General features: G+C 35.7%; 1 protein-coding gene across 1 annotated transcript; it reads right to left on the bottom strand.

Annotated features, from left to right (window-relative positions):
• Nucleotides 1-2123: 2123 nt before the first annotated feature.
• Nucleotides 2124-20339, bottom strand: LOC133818613 (uncharacterized). Its single transcript, XM_062251602.1, has 13 exons — nt 20093-20339; nt 19903-19985; nt 15818-15875; nt 15633-15692; nt 15267-15396; nt 14659-14882; nt 14494-14586; nt 14349-14420; nt 8782-8814; nt 7894-8034; nt 2886-2942; nt 2587-2682; nt 2124-2515 (listed from the first exon to the last, which is right to left on the bottom strand). Exons 1-13 carry the CDS (start codon nt 20186-20188, stop codon nt 2453-2455), a joined length of 1206 nt encoding a protein of 401 aa, XP_062107586.1. The 5' UTR covers nt 20189-20339; the 3' UTR covers nt 2124-2452.
• Nucleotides 20340-22020: the final 1681 nt, after the last annotated feature.

The raw sequence follows: 22020 nt of genomic DNA, 5'->3' as shown, positions 1-22020 counted from the left end.
CTTTTGATTCTTGAGCATGTGTTATCATATTTGGGGAGATTGATGAATTATGCAAGCATATGAAATACATGGTTTTGATGGAATGATTTGGAAGATTTAGCATGTATATGATATTGTGATTGTGTGTTATTTATTGGTTAAGGCTGACTGGTGTAACAAAGATTGAAGTTGATTTTACTGAAATTCTGGATGAAACGTTGTTGAAAATTCTTAGCTTGTATTGCATGGTGTTTTTGAGGTTAAGGCTTGCTAGGTTATAACTTTATTTGTGTTTGTTTTTAATTGTTTTAGAAATGTCATTAGTTTTACTCGAGGACGAGCAAAAGTTAAGTTTGAGGGAGTTTGATAGAGTAGTTTTTATACTGTTTTAGATGGTAGTTTTAGGGAGTTTTTGAGCTTATATAGTTATTTTTGTGCAGTATGATGCTTTTGTTGCCTTTGTTTGTTAATATTTCAGGATTTATGGAAGAATCGATGAAAATACCGTGTTTGGCACCGAAAAGAAGTAAATTTGTGAAAATCAAACATTAAAGCCGCGACGCTGCGATGAAACAGACAGCTGAAGGTTCTGGGCAAACAAGGGTCATAGCGCAACTTTTTGGAGCCTTGAGGAATTGGAGCCGCAACACAGACATATTAGAGCCACGACACTGGTTAAGTCAGAGACGAGACAATTTCGAATCGTGGACATGGGCTGCAGCGCACACTTATGGGGTCGCGACGCCTGAGTGGTCAATGTGCATATTAGGGCATTTTAAGCAGGGGCAAAAATAGAATTTCACATTCAAAGCACAAACTACTATTTAAGCAACATTATGATGATTTTTGAAACGGACAACCCTAAGAAGAGACTGAAGGAAACACTCCAAGGAGGCAAAAGCTTGGAGACCAACTAGTTCTATCATTCTTTTTCTTCTTCTTCTTTTACTTTCTCTTTATGTTTATATTTAGTTTGATGGATTTGATTATGTTTAGCATAACTAATTTTGTTATTTAGGGTGGTAATGGATTCTCTTGAAACCTTATGATGATTTAATGAAGTTTTTTATGAATTCATTATCAATATTGTTAATGTGTTTGACTTGTGTCTAATGTTTGTGAATGCTTGATCACCATTTACATGATTTTAACCTGAGATTTGAGAACTGAAGGATAAATATGCTATAGTCAAATAATCATAGATTTTTATTGGATGAGAGTACATGTATGATTTGTGTAGCTTAGGGATTATATGTTTAATGCATGCAAAATGTTAGTTTACCACAAAGATGTAGGAGATTGCTTATTCCAGAGAATTATAAGTCCTAGTAAGAATATAATTTACAATTGTCATATGCTATCACAATAGAGATAGGAATTCTTAAATTCACATTAGAGAGGCATAAGTGGATAGTTGATGAAGTTAATTAACCCTAATTCTTATTCCAATGAATTAATATTTAGTATTGTGTTTTCTACTTTTCTATTTTATTTTTTTTATTCCTTTAGTTTTATAAATTTGGAATTCATTATTTGTCAATTAATTAGAAGTAAAGATTATTTTTTTGTAGTTAATAACAGTCTTCGTGTGAACGATACTTGATTTATCATTTTATTACTTATTACAATTGCGTAATTAAAAATTCTCACAAGTCTTTAACTTATTATTAAACAAACTTGACAAAATTAAAATACTCAATAGAGATAAATTGGAGTTCATAACTACATAAAATTCATATTTATCATGAAGTGATATGAATATAATTGCTTATGATAACCAATATATTAATAAAGAATTAAATTCATATTGGGTCAAGTATATAGAACACCCTCGCTAAAGATTCTAATGTAGGGTCATCACTTTTGTCCCTATCAATAGGGGCATCTCTCTTTTCAGCATCTGGAAAAATTATAATTCAATTTTTTTATGATGTACATTATAATTATAATAGTCATCCCACCAGTTTTTAGGAAATTTCAAATAATTTACAGTACCAAAATAAGGATTTAAAAAGTCTGTTTTACACGTATTAAAAAAACAAGCACATGCAACCGACTGTTTGAACCTTTTTTTCGACATCATAAATTATTTGGAATTTTTCGAAAACTGGTGAAATATCTACTATAACTACTACACCATCATATAAAAACATATAAAAAGTTTGGGTTATAATTTTTTCACATGCCAAAAACAAAGTACTTATTAGTTATTACATACTTGTAGGGCACCATGCCCAACATTTTAATATTTCATACTAGCTTTTGATGAAAATTCAAGGGTACCACTGATTTGTTGCAAAAATAAAGATAAAATGAATTCTTAATTTCCAAACTATAGGATAGAGAAGTTATACACAACCTAGAATTCTTCAAAACAACATAAACTATTGACTAACATACAACTTTTAGTATGTAACGGCCTCTAAACTTTGAGTATCACTACTTTACAGATAGCTGTGTACGCATACAAAGACTATGCTGTTGGAACTTCAGTAGAAGAAGGTTGGCCATCTAAAATTTCGACCACTGGAGCAAACTGCAGAAGCTTAAACATGGTTAGAGAGAGAGAGAAAGGAATTAAGCTCAAATTTAGAAATAAATACCGACCTCATCATCTTCTTCAAAGTAAATACCATCAACTGCACAGTTCTGCTGGAATTTCCACCCAAGATTGTTTACGAGTAGCTCCTTTAGTCTCCTCGTCTATGACAATTGAGAACATGGAATTCAGATCTAACAGCATGTTTACAAAAGGCAAACATTATGAAATATCATGACTAATGAAACCACAATCAAGCGATTACTAAAAAACAAGAATTAACGATAAAAGTGTATCTCATAAGGGGCCCAAAGTTTTCCCTTTCTCTTTTCTCGTGGAATATTTGCCATGAAATAGTTTCACATACCCATGACAAAAGATCACCATCAACAACGGATGCTTCTTGAATTAGAGAAAAGAAGTCCTGAAATTTGAAGAGTTAAAACAGAAGTAGATGTGAGGATAACAAAATTTAATTCATGAGTACAAGATGAGTTAGAACCTTGGAAAGTGTTTTAGAAATAACTGTATTTTAAGTGTAATAAGTACGTGACAGTTTTTTTAACCAATTACATTTATCTAAACGAGAACCCAATATTTTAAAAAGCAGTGTCACGTCACTGTGTATAATGTTTGGGTGCATATTGCACAACAGCACAACCAAACATTAAGTTGGTTAGCTATATATATTAGTTGTTCATATTAACTGTAAATTAGCTATAAATTAGGATTAATTAGTTTCCTATTCTCTCATAGTTTCCTAGAATAGCTTCCCTAGTTTGTATATATATATATATGTTTATTTCTCATTGAAATACAAGTGAATACAATTCTCTTCACCTCTTATTACATGGTATTAGAGCATTAGTCTATAAAATTCGAATTTTGCTACAAAATTAGGTTTTTTTATTTTGGGGTTTTCCATAAACACAAATTAGAGTTTAGTTTATCTTTGTTGTGATTCTACATTGGTTTTTCGTGTTTTCTGTTGTGTTTCTTTAAAGAGTTATGGTTGAGAATAAATCAAAGACGAAATCCGTGGTTTCATCTAATGTGGCTCCTGTGATGTCTAAAATCACGGACCATAAATTGATTGGTTCGAATTATTTGGAGTGGTGTAAGACTGTTCGACTTTATCTATGAAGTATTGACAAAGATGACCACTTGACTGATGATCCTCCTAAAGAAAAAGATAATTAAAGACAGACGTGGCTCAGGGAGGATGCTCGCTTATTCCTTCAAATCCGAAATTCTATTGATAGTAAGGTAATTAGTTTGATCAATCATTGTGAGTTTGTTAAAGAACTAATGGATTATTTGGAATTTTTGTATTCTGGAAAAGGCAATCTCTCCCGTATGTATGAGGTGTGCAAAGCTTTCTACCGTGTGGAGAAACAAGATCAGTCCCTTATGAACTACTTTATGTCCTTTAAGAAGACGTAGGAGGAACTTAATATGTTGCTTCCATTTAGCACTGATGTGAAGGTTCAACAACGCCAGCGAGAGCATATGGCTAATTATGAGCTTTCTAGCAGGGCTCTCACCTGAATTTGATTCTGCAAAAGCACAGGTTCTTTCTGGTTTTGATGTTTCCTCTTTACAAGATGTCTTTAGTCGTATTCTTCGCACGGAAATTACTCCTTCTGTTCCTCTTAATAGTGCTTTGGTAAGTCGTAATAATTATGCGCCTAGGAAATCTTCTATTCCAATTGGGCATAAAGGAGGTCGTTCACAAGGAGTTGAAACTCGAACACCGGATTCTAGAGGCATTATTTGCAACTACTGTAAAAAGCCAGGTCACACCAAGTTTGAGTGTAGAAAGCTACACTTTAAAAATCAGCAACAACACTCTATTAATGTTGCAAATACTATTGATGCCACTGATAAATCCGTCCTTATTTATGCTGACGAATTTGCCAAGTTCTCACGATATCAGGAATCACTCAAGTCGTCATGTCCTTTTGTCACTGCTATTGTCGATTCAGGTAAATCTAATACGTGTCTTCTCTCTTCATCCTCCAAGTGGGTCATTGATTCTGGTGCCACAGATCACATGACAGGTAATTCCCATATCTTTTCCACTTTTCATTTTCACACTTGAACTTCTACTGTTACCGTAGCTGAGCACTATTACTCCTACACCCCTGCTTACTTTGTTATCTGTCTTATATTTACCTAGTTTATCCTTCAATTTGCTCTATGTTAGTCAACTCACTCGTAATCTTAATTGTTGCATCTCATTCTTTCCCAATGATTGTTTATTTCAAGATCTTATGACGAAGAAGATTATTGGTAAATGACATGAATCTGGAGACCTCTATGTTCTTGACATACCGCCACCAACTTCTTTTGCTTGTTCGAGTGTTACTTTCGCTTTTGAGGCTCATTGTCGATTGGGTCATCCGTCTCTTTCTTTGCTCAAGAAACTTTGTCCGCAATATAGTAAGGTGTCTTTCATTAGATTGTGAGTCGTGTCAATTTGCCAAACACCATCGTCTTAGTTCGAGTCCACGAGTCAATAAACGTGCTAGTGTTCCTTTTGAAGTAGTTCATTATGAAGTTTGGGGTCCTTCTCCTATTTTGTCTAAACCTAGATTCAAGTATTTTGTTACTTTTGTTGATGATTATTCTCGTGTAACTTGGTTATATTTAATGAAAAATCGTTCTGAGTTGTTTTCTATATTTTGTGCATTTTGTGCTAAGATTAAGAATCAATTTAATGTTTCTATTCGTACTTTGCGAAGTGATAATGCCAAAGAATATATATCTGCTTTATTTCATTCTTATATGGTCTCTAATGGCATGCTTCATGAAACCTCTTGCATTGATACTGCATCCCAAAATGGTGTAGCAGAACGTAAAAACAGACATCTTCTTGAAACTGCACGAGCCCTCTTATTTCAAATGCATGTTCCTAAACATTTTTGGGCCGATGTCGTTTCTACAACATGTTTTCTTATCAATCGCATGCCATCTTTTGTTCTTAATGGTGAGATCCCGTATAAAATTCTTTTCCCCGGCAAGTCATTATTTCCTGTTAATCCTAGGATATTTGGTAGTACTTGTTTTGCTCGAAATGTTCGTCCAAATGTCACCAAATTGGATCCTAAGTCATTGAAGTGTGTATTCCTTGGCTATTCTCGTCTTCAGAAAGGGTATAGGTGTTATTGTCCAAATCTCAACAAGTATCTTGTCTCCATTGATGTTACCTTCATGGAAACCATACCCTATTTTTCATCTTCCTCTATTCCTACTCGTCAGGGGGAGGATGATGATGATTTATTGGTATATTCTATCACTTCTTCTGCCCCTGACCCACTTCCTGAGGAATCTCCTATTTTTGAACCTATCTCAGACACTACTCACGGTGAGTCTCCTATTACTCACCCTGTCTCAGCCACAGCTCCAGGCATGCATCCGCCTCCTATTAAAGTGTACACCAGGCGTCTGCCTCCTGTTTCATGTCCTGCACCTGTTTTTTCGTTATCAGATCCGGTGTCATGCGATGATCTTCCCATTGCGCTACGCAAAGGTAAATGTCAGTGCACTTATTCTATTTTTTCTTTTGTTTCTTATAATCATTTGTCATCTTCTTCTTGTTCTTTTATTGCTTCCCTTGATTCTATTTCGATTCCTAATACTGTTCATGAAGCTGTATCGCATCCTGGTTGGCATGATGTAATGATAGAAGAGATGAATGCTTTAGATGACAATGGTACTTGGGACTTGGTCGATTTACTTTCAGGAAAATGGGTCATAGGGTGCAAATGGGTATTCACTGTTAAGGTCAATCCAGATGGATCAATTGCTCGATTAAATGCCCGTCCTATTGCTAAGGGTTATGCTCAAACTTATGGCGTTGACTATTGTGATACTTTTTCTCCTGTTGTTAAGTTGACATCTGTTCGATTGTTTATTTCAATGGCAGCTACTCATCATCGGCCTCTACATCAGCTAGATATCAAGAATGCTTTTCTTCATAGAGATCTTCAGGAGAAGGTGTATATGGAGCAACCTCCTAGTTTTGTTGCTCAAGGGGAGTTAGGGCGAGTCTGTCGTCTTCGAAAATCTTTATATGGTTTGAAGCAAAGTCCTCGTGCTTGGTTTGGTAAATTTAGTCAGGCTGTTGAGAAATTCGGTATGCTGAAAAGTAAGTCCGATCATTCTGTGTTTTATAAACGATCAACTGCAGGTATCATTTTATTGGTTGTGCATGTGGATGATATTGTTATTACTGGAAATGATACTAGAGGAATCTCATCTCTTAAGTCCTTCATTCATACTCAGTTTCACACGAAGGATTTGGGGGTGCTCAAGTATTTCTTGGGAGTTGAGATAACTCGGAGTAAACAAGGTATTTTTCTATCTCAAAGAAAGTATGTCGTTGATTTGTTGACTAAGACAGTAAAATTGGGAGCAAAGCCTTGTAGTACTCCAATGAGTCCTAATGTGCACCTTACAAAAGATGGGGAACCATTTGAAGATCCTAAAAGATATCGCAGGTTGGTTGGAAAGTTGAATTATCTTACTGTGACTCGTCCAGACATTGCATTCTCAGTTAGTGTTGTCAGTCAGTTCATGTCATCTCCAACAATTTATCATTGGGCAGCGTTAGAGCAAATTTTGTGTTACTTGAAAGGAGCACCAGGACGAGGTATCGTGTACGCAGATCATTGGCACACTCGTATTGAGTGTTTCTCAGATACAGATTGGGCAGGTTCTAAAGTGGATAGAAGATCCACTTCAGGTTATTATATTTTTGTTGGAGGGAATTTAGTCTCTTGGAAGAGTAAGAAGCAAAATAGTGTCACGATTAAGCGCAGAATCAGAATATAGGGCTATAGCACAGTCTGTGTGTGAGGTAATGTGGATCTATCAACTATTGACTGAAGTAGGACTTAAGACTTCAGTACCAGCAAAACTATGGTGTGATAACCAAGCTACTCTTCATATTGCATCTAATCCTGTGTTCCATGAGTAGACTAAGCACATCGAAATTGATTGTCATTTTGTTCGTGAAAAAATTCAGCAAGGCTTGATCTTCACAGGATATGTGAAGACCGGCGAACAACTAGGGGATATCTTTACAAAAGCATTAAATGGGGTGCGGATTGATTATTTTTGTAACAAGCTAGGCATGATTAACTTATATGCTCCAGCTTGAGGGGGATTGTTAGCTATATATATTAGTTGTTCATATTAACTGTAAATTAGCTATAAATTAGGACTAATTAGTTTCCTATTCTCTCATAGTTTCTTAGAATAGCTTCCCTAGTTTATATATAAATATATGTTTATTTCTCATTGAAATACAAGTGAAAACAATTCTCTTCACCTCTTATTACAGTGATATAACAAGTTTGTAATTTTCATACCTTGCAGAGGTGGTGTAAGAAGCTATCAGCAGAAAACCACGAATCATCTATTAAAGCTGATGCCCCTACAACTGCACCACTTGAATCTGCATTGTCTTTCTGAAGTCCGTATTTTAGTTGATTGTAGATAACCTTAATAAACTGTGAAGATAATATCAGGTGTCTCTTGTCAGATTCTCTTCTCAAATTCATTTCAATATAACTAATATTAATAAACGATGCGGGTATCAGTCGATAAGAATTTACTGGGAGAAGTATTATATAAATTAGGAATGAAATGCATTATCAAACTACAGACACAAATATGTGCCCAGGGGGAATGTCAAGAGAGTGTGTAGCTTTGGGCCAGTTCTCTAATAAGTTGGAGGAAGGTAAATTTATATATATATATACACACACACACATACTACTAATAGACCAGAAAAAAGAGATTGGAATCTACTTGTTGGTACAGATCAGTTGGTATAGTAAGAACCAAAGTCATAAACTGAGATCTACAGATTGTCATGCCTCTAACAACGCCTGAATTGGTAGCAAATGCCCAAAAGGAATCATAAAAGAAACACGTACAAGCTTGAAAAAAAGAGATTAGACTTTTCTTAAAAATGGTTGTCTATTAGAAGGTAGGGAAATAAAAAAGTAATTGAACAGGACTAATGCTTTGGGTTGAGCCAACAAGTGAGGCTAAAGACATGAATGCTTATGCATTAACAGCTAAAACTATCTCTATTGTCCAACAGAAGCATAGATCAAAGGTGTGCACTCAATAGGTTGTTAGGACAAAGTTATTTAGTTTAACAAACATGTATCAGATTATTTTAGAAGTACCATAGTTGCACATTTTGAATGGTACAGTCAGTAGTAATAATGGAATGGTTGTAACTTTACCTTCACAAAGAGCCGACTCCTTGTATGGAAAGGCTGCGTCAAAAAAACAATCATATAAAACTAAAAATTGAAAAACTAATAACCTTGAGAGACAAAGCTGAACATCAAAAGAAAACTTTAGAAAAATAGATGCTTTGTGGTGACGTAGAACATACAAATGAAGTTATATCAGGAACTCAGTTAAGCAATGTGCAAACAATTTAATAATACCACTCCCATCCTATCCAGAATATGAAAGGGAAACTTTCCTTTTCTTTTCTTGCGGATTTTCTTATACCAATATTTGTACATTAGTAACCCAAGACTTCTGGCAGATATTTTTATATACCCATCCACAAAGATAGAACAAATTTCACTAGCAAGCAAACCATACTTCTTCAGAACTAGTTAAAGTATTTTTTATTTCTAAATCTGTTTCTTCCATTTGTAATGATCAACGTAAGAACAAAACCCATGTTTTTTCTTGATGAAGAAGAAATCTATCCAAACTGTAAAATATGATGAATGAATTGTATATTTATTCAATAGAATAGTATGTATTTATATACAAAATTAGAGAGACTAAATAGGAAACTAACTAAATACAATTAACTCTAATTTCTACAACTAATATACAGCTAATATATTCTAACACTTCCCCTCAAGCTGGAGCATAAATGTTAATCATGCCCAGCTTGTTACAAAGAAAATCAACCCGCACCCCATTCAAAGCCTTTGTAAAAATATCTCCTAATTGTTCTCCAGTCTTCATATATCCTGTGGAGATCAGACCTTGTTGAATTTTCTCACGAACAAAATGACAACCAGTCTCAATGTACTTAGTTCGCTCGTGGAACACAGGATTTGAGGCAATATGAAGAGCAGCTTGATTATCACACCACAATTTTGCTGGAACTGAAGTCTTAAACCCAAATTCAGTCAAAAGCTGATAAATTCATACTATCTCACACACAGACTGTGACATAGCTCTATATTCTGATTCTGCACTAGATCTAGACACAACATTTTGCTTCTTACTCTTCTAAGAGATTAGATTGCCCCCAACAAAGACACAATAACCTGAAGTGGATCGTCTATCTACCTTGGAGCCTGCCCAATCTGCATCAGAGAAACACTCAATTTGGGTGTCCATGATCCTTGTAAACAATACCTCGTCCTGGTGCTCCTTTCAAGTAACACAAAATTTGCTCTAATGCTGCCCAATAATGAATTGTTGGAGAAGACATAAACTGACTAACAACACTAACGGAGAATGCAATATCTGGACGAGTCACAGTTAGATAATTCAACTTTCCAACCAATCTGCGATATTTCTCAGGATCTTCAAATGGTTCCCCATCACGTGTAAGATGCACCGCTGGATTCATTGGAGTACTACAAGGTTTTGCTCCCAATTTTCCTGTCTCAATTAACAAATCAAGTACATACTTTCTTTGAGACAGAAAAATACCTTGTTTACTCCGAGTAACTTCAACTCCCAAGAAATACTTGAGCACCCCTAAATTCTTCGTGTGAAACTGGGTATGAATGAAAGATTTAAGGGATGAGATGCCTCCAGTATCATTTCCAGTAATAACGATGTCATCCACATACACAACTAACAAAATGATACCAGCAGTTGATCTTTTATAAAACACAGAATGATTTGACTTACTTTTCAACAAACCAAATTTCTCAACAGCCTGACTAAATTTACCAAACCAAGCACAACTTTGTTTCAACCCATATAAAGATTTGCGAAGACGACAAACTCGCCCTAACTCCCCCTAAGCAACAAACCCAGGAGGTTGCTCCATATACACTTCTTCGTCAAGATCCCCATGAAGAAAAGCATTTTTAATATCAAGCTGATGCAAAGGCCAATGATGAGTAGCTGCCATGGAAATGAACAGTCGAACAGATATAAGTTTAGCAACAGGAGAAAAAGTATCACAATAGTCTACTCCATAGGTTTGAGCATAACCCTTGGCAACAAGACGGGCCTTTAAGCGAGCAATTGTTCCATCTGGATTGACTTTAACCGTAAACACTCATTTGCACCCTATGGCCCGTTTGCCTGAAGGTAAATTAACCAAGTCCCAAGTACCATTCGCAACTAAAGCATTCATCTCTTCTATCATTGCAGCAAGCCAACCAGGATGAGACATGGTTTTACGAACAGTTTTAGGAATAGTGATAGAATCAAGAGAAGCAATAAAAAAGCAAGAAGAAGAGGACAGATGATTATAAGAAACAAAAGAAGAAATAGGATATGTACATTGATGTTTACCTTTACGTAGTGCAATGGGAAGATCACCGTTGAGTTCCGAATCTGATGATGAAGATGCATGTGCAGGACATGAAACGGGAGGTGGAGGAGGTGGACGCCTAGAGTACACTATAATAGGAGGCTTAAGAGGTGGTGGAGGTGTAGGCATTGCGGGAGCTATGACCGAGGCAGGTGAAGGAACAAGAGACTCGTCAGAACATGTATCAGGCGCAGAGGATGTGACAGAATATACCAATAAATCATCATCCTCCCCCTGACGAGTAGGAGTAGGTGAAGATGAAAAATAGGGTGTGGTTTCCATGAAGGTAACATCAATGGAGACAAGATACTTGTTGAGATTTAGACAATAACACCTATACCCTTTCTGAAGACGAGAATAGCCAAGGAATACACACTTCAATGACTTAGGATCTAATTTGGTGACATGTGGATGGACATCTCGAGCAAAACAAACACTACCAAATACCGAGGAGCAAATGGAAACAATGACTTACCAGGAAAAAGAATTTTAAATGGGATCTCACCATTAAGTACTGAGGATGGCATGCGATTAATAAGAAAGCAAGCTGTGGAAACTGCATCGGCCCAAAAAGGTTTAGAAACTTTCATTTGAAACAAGAGGGCACGTGCAGTTTCAAGAAGATGTTTGTTTTTACGTTCTGCTACACCATTTTGGGGTGCAGTATCAACGCAAGAAGTTTCATGAAGCATGCCATTAGAGATCATATAAGATTGAAATTGAGCAGATGTGTATTTCTTGGCATTATCACTTTGCAAAGTACGAACAGACACATTAAATTGATTTTGAATCTCAGCACAAAAAGCACAAAATATAGAAAACAACTCAGAACGATTTTTCATTAAATATAACCAAGTTACACGAGAATAATCATCCAGTAACAAAATACCTGAATCCAGGTTTAGACAAAATAGGAGAAGGACCCCAAACATCATAATGAACTAACTTAAAAGGAACACTAGCACGTTTATTGACTCTAGGACTCAAACTAACACGATGATATTTGGCAAACTGACATGACTCACAATCTAATGAAGACACATTACTATATTGGGGACAAAGCTTCTTGAGCAAAGGAAGGGATGGATGGCCCAAACGACAATGAGCCTCAAAAGCGGAAGCGACACTCGGACAAGCAATAGGAGTTGAGGACAGTGGATCAAGAACATACAGGCCACCAGATTCATGTCCTTTACCAATAATCTTCTTTGTCATAAGATCCTGAAATAAACAATGATCGGGAAAGAAAGAGATGCAACAATTCAAATTACGAGTGAGTTGACTAACAGAAAGCAAATTAAAGGATAAATTAGGTAAATGTAAGACTGATGACAAAGTAAGCAAAGGTGTAGGAGTAACAGTGCCAGATCCAAGAACAGAAGATGGTGATCCATCAGCTAAGGTAACAGAAGAAGTGGGACTATAAGACTGAAGAGTGGAAAAGAGACTGGAATTACCTGTCATGTGATCTGTGGCACCAGAATCAATGACCCATTTCGAGGATGTGGAAAGAAGGCATGCATTAGATTTACCTGAATCAGCAATTGCAGTGACAGAAGGAGATGAAGACTAGAGTTGAGAACTTGGCAAATTCATCTGCAGAAATAATGACCAATTTGTCAGGTGCATTACTAGTGCTTGCAACATTAGCATAGTGTTTTTGCTGATTTTTAAACTGTAGCTTCTTACACTCGAACTTGGTATGGCCTGGTTTCTTACAATAGTTGCACATAATGCTCCCGGATTCCGGTGTTCGATTGTCAGGCCTTTGGGAATTGCCTCCTTTGGAACCACTTAGAGTAGAGTTTCTCCATGGTGCATAATTATTATGACCAACCAAAGCACTATTAAGAGAAACAGATGGAGTAGTTTCTGTACGAAGAACACGGCTAAAGACATCTTGTAAAGAGGAGACATCAAACCCAGAAAAAACCTGTGACTTTGCAGAGTCAAAGTCAGATGAGAGTCCTGCTAGAAAGCTCATGATAGCCATCTGCTCTCGCTGGCGCTGTTGAACCTTCACATCAGGACTAAATGGCAACAACACATTAAGCTCTTCGCATGTCCTCTTAAATGTCATAAAGTAGTTCATAAGAGACTGATCTTGTTTCTCTGCGCGATAAAAGGCTTTGCAAACATCATACATACACGATAGATTGCCTTTTCCAGAATACAAAAACTCCAAGTAATCCATTAGTTCTTTAACCAATTCACAATGATTAATTAAACTAATTACCTCATTATCAATAGAATTTCGAATTTGAAGAAACAAGTGAGCATCCTCACATAGCCACACTTTTCTTGAATCGTCTTTTTCTTGGGAGCATCATCAGTCAAGTGATCATCTTTGTCAATACTCCTTAGATAAAGTCGAATCATCTTACTCCATTCCAAATAATTCGAACCAATCAATATATGGTCTGTGATTTTAGACATCACGGGAACCACATCAGAAATAACTAGTGGTTTTGGATTTGATTTCATCTCTGCCATAACCTCAAAAACAAATATCGGAAGAGACAAGACAGAATCGAACAACGAAGAACAAGTAAAGAACACCCAAATATGAAGAAGTGAGAAATACCAAACTACAATCTGAGACAGATGCGAGTAGGCTCAAGAGGAGACGAGAATCGAACCGGAGATGATTCGACGAAATCCCCGTCACACGCGCCTCCACGCACCGGCGCATGGGGTAGGTGGCAGAAGGAACTAGTGGTGCGTGAGCCACACGCGCGAGGAATTCAGCGACCGGACTTTGGGGTTTGGCAGATTGGCGGCTGGGCAATCTTTCTGAGTGGGTGGTGAGAACAAATGATCACTCTAAAGATGGTTTCCGAAAAAGAACCCTAATTGAAAAACCCAAATTTGTGATGAACCCTAATTTCGAATTTCGAATTCCCAATCCCAAAATCAGCTCTGATACCATGTAAAATATGGTGAATGAATTGTATATTTATTCAATAGAATAGTATGTATTTATATACAAAATTAGAGAGACTAAATAAGAAACTAACTAAATACAATTAACTCTAATTTCTACAACTAATATACAGCTAATATATTCTAACACAAACGATATAAAATACAAAAAATCCATTGGAAAAGCAATTTATAGAAGAAAAGTGATGACCTAAAACCAAAACAAATACAGAGCGTACCCACAAAGGCATGTTACTAAAGAGTATATTTTAATTTCATGCCATTTTACATTGTAAATTTCACAAATAAAGCTATAAACTAGTTAAAAGTTGGCAATATGCAAAAGCAAGTCCTTACAGCTTCAGTGCATCCAAATAGAAGGCTGACCATAGACTTCCACTGTAGAAATGCTTCGAGTGACTGTCCCATCTGCATTGTTTAGATGTCATAAAATCTGGACTTTTTATTTAATGTACAAATGAGCATAGGATTTTACACATACCAAAAATGCAATAAATGCAAATTGTAGTTCCCCAAGAAGCAAATCCTCAGAACCTCCATACTCTTTTACCAGCAAGCTTTCTAACAATTGTGTCTACATAGAAAAATTAGGTAGAAAATACAATAGTATCGCACTAATATTTGAGAAGACTCGAATGAGACTTACTTTGTCAAGATTCAAGGCAGTAAGTTCTTGCCCTTGAATTCCTTTCTGTTTGATGATGCGAGGAATTGATGTGTAATAGCATCCTGTCTGTGGAGAGTTTTCAGCAGATATTGAACACTTACCATCCTTCAATTGCTCATCTAGAGCTTTCTCCACAGTTGTTATAGGAGTATTTTTCAACATTGCAGGTTCACTTGCAACAGTAATTTCTCCTCCAATAGGTTCTGTAGAAAAAATCAATTGAATTTCATATCCGTCCAGCATAATAGATTTCTTAGTCAGGTAAATTTTGTTACAAAAACAAAATGAGATACAATTCAGTGTAATAGATTTCTTTATAAACATGTGTCAAAACACGAGGCCTCTTTCATAGTCCATCATAGGACATTAATATATCCAAAATAGAAAAATGCAATACATCAAACAGAAAATGGTTTGCAGAAATAAAATTAAACTGGGAACTAGTTAAAACACAACAGAATTCGGACCACTGGAAAATGAATTAGAGGTTCCATTAATTTGCAAAAATGGTAACAATAATGAAGGAACCTGATGGAAATATCAAGAAAATAATAAAATCAACCCTTGAAATAGCTAATAGATAGTACCTATCCGTTCTATGGTGCTCTTTGTAACGTAATTAGATAAACTCTTCCAAGTTGCATACTGGCTTAAATTATAAGGACCAAGGTGTCTATCAAACTCCAACCTTCTGACTGCTTCACAAAATCTCTCTTCCTTGATTAGGTGAAAGAGGGAAAAACACAGAAGTAAGATAGATCATAGTTGTATAATTCAAGCACAGATGAATAGAATTTATGTTGAGATATTTGCATCACATATTTTTAGTAATATAATACACGGATGACTAATCTAACGCGGCTCCGTCCTATCACCTTATATTTTATACCAACATGTTATATCTGCCCCTATAACAGAAATTACTAAAAGGAAAAGAAAACACAAATAAGAACCTCTTCTTCTAATACTTTTATCAGCCTTTCCTCTTGTCGATCCCATTTTCGAACAATTATCTGTAGGAGTGATCAAATATATGAAATGTAATATTAGACCATCAATATCCAGGATTCAACTTATTCGTAAACATTAATAAGAAACCAAGTGGCAGGTTAAAATTCAATGAAGTAACATAGAAAACCTCTGAGGGATCAACATATGTGAAAAAACCAATAACTGGAGAGAACTCCTTGCCATCTCTGCAAACAGTGATTAAAATTGAAACATGGAATTAACAATTTTATATTTCACTATGATTATAAAAACATGTGAATATTTCCAACTAAAAGGGATTCTCGTTCATCGAAAAATATCAAACGTCATAGGAGACCCGAAGCTACTTTTAGAGACATACAAGCCTAAAGAAATTGAGGATATGGAATAATTAGCTTACTACACAATCATCATGTACTTGTCAAACAATGATAAAGAGGAAAGTCCAATTAGAAAAGACAGCTAGAGGACTTTGGCAAGAACTTGAACAGCTTTACATGTATCCTTCATTGACCAACAAGATACACTTGTTGGAGAGGTTATATGGTATTAAAATGAATTCTTATACCTTTAATAAAATTATTATTGGTCATGCTAAAGAGGTCACTTTATGGATTAAAACAGTTACTGGGACAATGCAACAAAATATTCAATCTTTTTGCTCAAGGGATAGGCTTTGCTCGGTCAAAGTATGATTCTTGTTTATACTTTAAAGACCTTGGTCAACCTACTACGGTCTTCTTATTATTGAACGTAAATGATATGCTTGAACTTGGAAGAGATAAAAGGGTTATTCAAATGGTTAAAGAGAAACTAAAGGCAAATTTTGAAATGACAGACCTTGGGCCAGCAAGTAAAAATTTTGGAATTGACATTTTAAGACAGAAAAGTGAAGGTAAAATGGTTATTAGTCAAGCTAATTACATTGCCCGAGTGATCAAGAAGTTTAGTATGGATGAAGCTAAGATTGTTGCTGTCCCTTTAGCAGCACACTTTAAGCTGTCCTCAGATCAATGTCCTAAAACAGAAAGAGAAGGGAAGAAATGAACAAAATTCCTTATGCAATGGTTGTTGGATGCATTATATACATTATGGTGACACAACTCATGTGGAGTCTGTTGAGTAGATTCATGATGTAAAGACGACTTTCTTAAGTGGATTCTTAGATGAAGTAATCTACATGGAGCAACCACCTGGGTTTCGGGTGGAACGACAAGGAAAGGAGCTGGTATGCCTATTTAAGAGGTCAATTTATGGATTAAAGCAGTTACTGGGACAATGCAACAAAATATTCAATCTTTTTGCTCAAGGGATAGGCTTTGCTCGGTCAAAGTATGATTCTTGTTTATACTTTAAAGACCTTGGTCAACCTACTACAGTTTTCTTATTATTGAACGTAAATGATATGCTTGTACTTGGAAGAGATAAAAGGGTTATTCAAATGGTGAAAGAGAAACTAAAGTCAAATTTTGAAATGACAGACCTTGGACCAACAAGTAAAAATTTTGGAATTGACATTTTAAGACAAAAAAGTGAAGGTAAAATGGTTATTAGTCAAGCTAATTACATTGCCCGAGTGATCAAGAAGTTTAGTATGGATGAAGCTAAGATTGTTACTGTCCCTTTAGCAGCACACTTTAAGCTGTCCTCAGATCAATGTCCTAAAACAGAAAGAGAAGGGAAGAAATGAACAAAATTCCTTATGCAATGGTTGTTGGATGCATTATATACATTATGGTGAGCACAACATCTGACACAGCTCATGTAGAGTCTGTTGAGTAGATTCATGATGTAAAGACGGCTTTCTTAAGTGGATTCTTAGATGAAGTAATCTACATGGAGCAACCACCTGGGTTTCAAGTGGAACGGCAAGGAAATGAGCTGGTATGCCTATTTAAGAGGTCACTTTATGGATTAAAACAGTTACTAGGACAATGGAACAAAATATTCAATCTTTTTGCTCAAGGGATAGACTTTGCTCGGTCAAAGTATGATTCTTGTTTATATTTTAAAGACCTTGGTCAACCTACTACAGTTTTCTTATTATTGAATGCAAATGATATGCTTGTATTTGGAAGAGATAAAAGGGTTATTCAAATGGTGAAAGAGAAACTAAAGGCAAATTTTGAAATGACAGACCTTGGACCAGCATGTAAAAAATTTGGAATTGACATTTTAAGACAGAAAAGTGAAAGTAAAATGGTTATTAGTCAAGCTAATTACATTTCCCGAGTGATCAAGAAGTTTAGTATGGATGCAGCTTTGCTGTCTCTTTAGCAGCACACTTTAAGTTGTCCTCAGATCAATGTCCTAAAACAAAAAGAGAAGGGAAGAAATGAACACAATTCCTTATGCAATGGTTGTTGGATGCATTATATACATTATGGTGAGCACAAGATCTAACACAGCTCATGCGGAGTCTGTCGAGTAGATTCATGATGTAAAGACAACTTTCTTAGGTGGATTCTTTCATGAAGTAATTTACCTGGAGCAACCACTTGGGTTTCAGGTGGAACGACAAGGAAAGGAGCTGGTATGCCTATTTAAGAGGTCACTTTGTGGATTAAAACAGTTACTGGGACAATGGAACAAAAGATTCAATCTTTTTGCTCAAGGGATAGGCTTTGCTCGGTCAAAGTATGATTCTTGTTTATACTTTAAAGACCTTGGTCAACCTACTACAGTTTTCTTATTATTGAACGTAAATGATATGCTTGTACTTGGAAAAGAAAAGGGTTATTTAAATGGTGAAAGAGAAACTAAAGGCAAATTTTGAAATGACAGACCTTGGACCAGCAAGTAAAAATTTTGGAATTGACATTTTAAGACAGAAAAGTGAAGGTAAAATGGTTATTAGTCAAGCTAATTACATTGCCCGAGTGATCAAGGAGTTTAGTATGGATGAAGCTAAAATTGTCGCTGTCCCTTTAGCAGCACACTTTAAGTAGTCCTCAGATCAATGTCCTAAAACAGAAAGAAAAGGGAAGAAATGAACAAGATTCCTTATGCAATGGCTGTTGGATGCATTATATACATTATGGTGAGCACAAGACCTGACACAGCTCATGCTGAGTCTGTTGAGTAGATTCATGGCCAATCCAAGTCCGGAGCATTGGAATGCCTTAAAGTGGTTGTTGAGATATCTTAAGGGAACTTCAAGATATGGGCTAGTTTATAAAAAGGTTTCAGACAGTATGTTTTTAAATGGATATGTTGATTCGGATTTCGCTGCAAACAAGGATAATCAAAGGTCCACTACCTCTCATGTTTTTCTTGTAAATAAGAGTTGTTGGAAATCTCAGCTGCAATCTGTAGTAGCTTTATCAACTACAGAGGCTGAATTTATGGCTACAGCCGAGGCATTCAAAGAGGCTATTTGGTTACAAGCCATATTACAAGAGCTGAATTTGCTAAAGAACAAGGGAACACTATCTATTCAGATGATCAGTCCTCAATTCATCTATGTAAGAATCCAGTGTATCATGAAAAAAGCAAGCATATTAATATCAGGCTATATTGGATCCGAGAGAAGAAAGAAAATAAGGTTCTTGACTTGGAGAAAATATCAACTGAAGAGAACCCAGCTGACTTGGGTACCGATACCTTGCCAGTAAGTAAGAAAGTTGATTGTGTAAGAGTATAGCATCACAAGATTCACATCTGTACCTATGTTGAGCTTTGAAGAATTAAGGTGGAATATGTTGAGTTAATTCTCCCAAACCTCAACCCCTTTCTTGATATTAGTTAATTAAGTCGGTTAGCTAGTTTTAGAGAAAGAAAGTGTTAGAGAGAGTGAGAGGTTTTTTCATTGCTGTATTAAAAGAAAGTGAGAACCTTGGGTGTACCCGGGTACAAGGGAAGAGAGAAGAGTTGTTCTTGAGTGAGAGTGCAGTGTATATTGTTCATGATTTTAAAGTGGATTCTTGTGATGTTGCTCAGCTGGACGTAGGATTAAATATTTGATTCGAACCAGGATAAATCCTCTGTGTTCATCTTGTTCATTTCATTTATTCTTGTATTATTGTTGTTTTCTGTTCTGGTTTATTCGTGTTTACAGGTGAGTCCTTGAAGCAAATTAATTCAACATACATCATAAACACATACTAAGAATTTATCGTAGAAGGGCATAATAATAAAAATAATAATTTAACATTAAGTGGCTTAAACCTTTCAAATTTATATATATTTGTATATATATATATGTATGTATTTATGCAAGAGAAAGTAAGCAACCTGGTTGATGAACTATAAAAGACGAAATGGGGACCAGGAGGAATCATCTTTACCCCTTTAAAAGCGGGCCCAATTGTAAACACCTGCAAGAAAGTGACGAATAAAACGCTATAACTGAATTCGATTAAGTATTTCATTTTTCTTGGATTTTCTAAGCAGCCAAACAAAGCAAACTATGTGAGCATCCTACCTGATTATCTATTCCAACAAGGGTGTATTGAGGAACATCGAGGAGAAAAAGCGTGGCACCGTGCTTCACAAGTTCTAAAGCCATTTCAGGATCCATTGTTGTCGGACAGTTGCAGTATAGCAACTAGAAAAAGAGAGTTTCTTCACAGAGTTTGATATCAAAATCGAGAAGCCTCCCACAGCGAGGTCGAAATTATTTTTAAAAAAATATTTCTTTCATATAATTAATTTATTAAAAATAGGAATAATTGCAGCAAACTGTTGTTACAATTCTTAGAGTTAAATAGCTATGTAAAATTTTTGGATTTTCTTGCCCTTAACTGCTGTTAAGGCAACGATTAAAACTAATTTATATTTACAAGACAAGTGACATCCTCTATTTTGTCTATTTTTTTAATATTTAAATATTTTAAAATTACTTAAAAATTTAGAAAAAAATTAAACAAAAATTCCTAAAAAAATAATATATTTTAAATTCATAAAAAATTAAGATGTATTTTTAAAACTAAAAACATTAATTTAATGAAAAATCTAAATAAAAATCATAAAAATTTCATTTTTAATCAACATGAAATTTAATTGTATTTAGATTTTAATCAAAATTAGGGTGAAATTTTTATGATTTTATTTAGATTTTGCATTAAATTAATGTTTTTTAGTTTTAAAAACTTGTGTTAGTTTTTGGAATTTAAAATATTTTATTTTATTTTTTCTGAATTTTTTAATATTTTTAAAATATTTTGGACGAATTGGAGGCTGTTACACCCAGATTTCGAGATAAGAGGTTATGACTCCGAAAACTGGACTCGTCAAGTGTGAGCTCGAAATGTATGAAAACATCATATGGTCCAACCGTAGAGCCCTCTGAAGTAAAGCAACGACCTCGAGGATGTGTAACCTCGGATATTCTCTGAGCTCGCGACGGGCAATGACACGACACTTGAATATATCTTTTATCGAGTGTCCTCAGGCGAGATAGTTCGAGCTCGGGAGGTATAATCTCGGTGATGACAACCTCGACAGTACCTGCCTATCCCGAGCGTAGCGTGAAGTTGGGTGGCAAGTTCGTGATTGATCCATAAGTCCTGACAGACTCAATGCCAATTGCTGATCTCGAAGACCTGATGAATCGTCTAGGATAGCCCCTTACGTGTGAACATATTTATTGTTGTGTAATCCCAATATTTAAGGGATGTCATTTAATCTGTTATCCGTTCCCGATCTTCATGGGACGTTTCCATGTATATAGGAGATAATGCATTTAATATCATTATTTCAATTGATTTACAGAATATCTTCCCGAAATATGTGGGAATGAATTATGCATCATTCTCTATAAATAGAGAAGGAATCACCACTTGTAAAAGGGGGATTCCTGATTTCTTGAGAGAAAGCTCTGGGGAATTCATCTTTGAAGAATTTCTAGAAAACTCTAAATCTTAATAACATTGACTCGTGGACTATGTAGAATTATCTGCTGAACCACGTAAAAACCTTCTTGTCTTCCTCTTTAAATTCATTTGCTCCATTTTTCATTTGTTTAATTGCTCTACTATTTAAGTTGACGAAAAACAGCGGCACAGTTTGGTGTTTCATTGAGAGCATTAAGCAGTACGTGTGCGAGTCTAGTCAAAAAGCCTCCCTGAATCAACAATGGCAGCGAATGATCCCAACGTTCTTGAGGAGGAAATTTTAGGTGAAGCTGACTACCCCTAACGCCCTGGAAAGCAGCCTATGGTGAATTCAGACCCTGATGAGAGGAGTGGGTCATCCGACTTTCGGGGACCACCGGCCCCCAGGGACGACGAGGACATGTATTATAATCCTGAACGATATGTCCCAATAGTGGAGCTCAAAAATCGTCAATTGCGAAAGTAGTTGGCAGAGGCCAAGAAACGTAATGAGGAGCTGGCCAGACTGGCTACTAAG

This window comes from Humulus lupulus, chromosome 2 (assembly GCF_963169125.1).
Source record: "Humulus lupulus chromosome 2, drHumLupu1.1, whole genome shotgun sequence".
NCBI classification, from domain to species: domain Eukaryota; kingdom Viridiplantae; phylum Streptophyta; class Magnoliopsida; order Rosales; family Cannabaceae; genus Humulus; species Humulus lupulus.
Note: the sequence above shows the minus strand (reverse complement) of the source record. Positions and strands in the feature narration are given on the sequence as shown.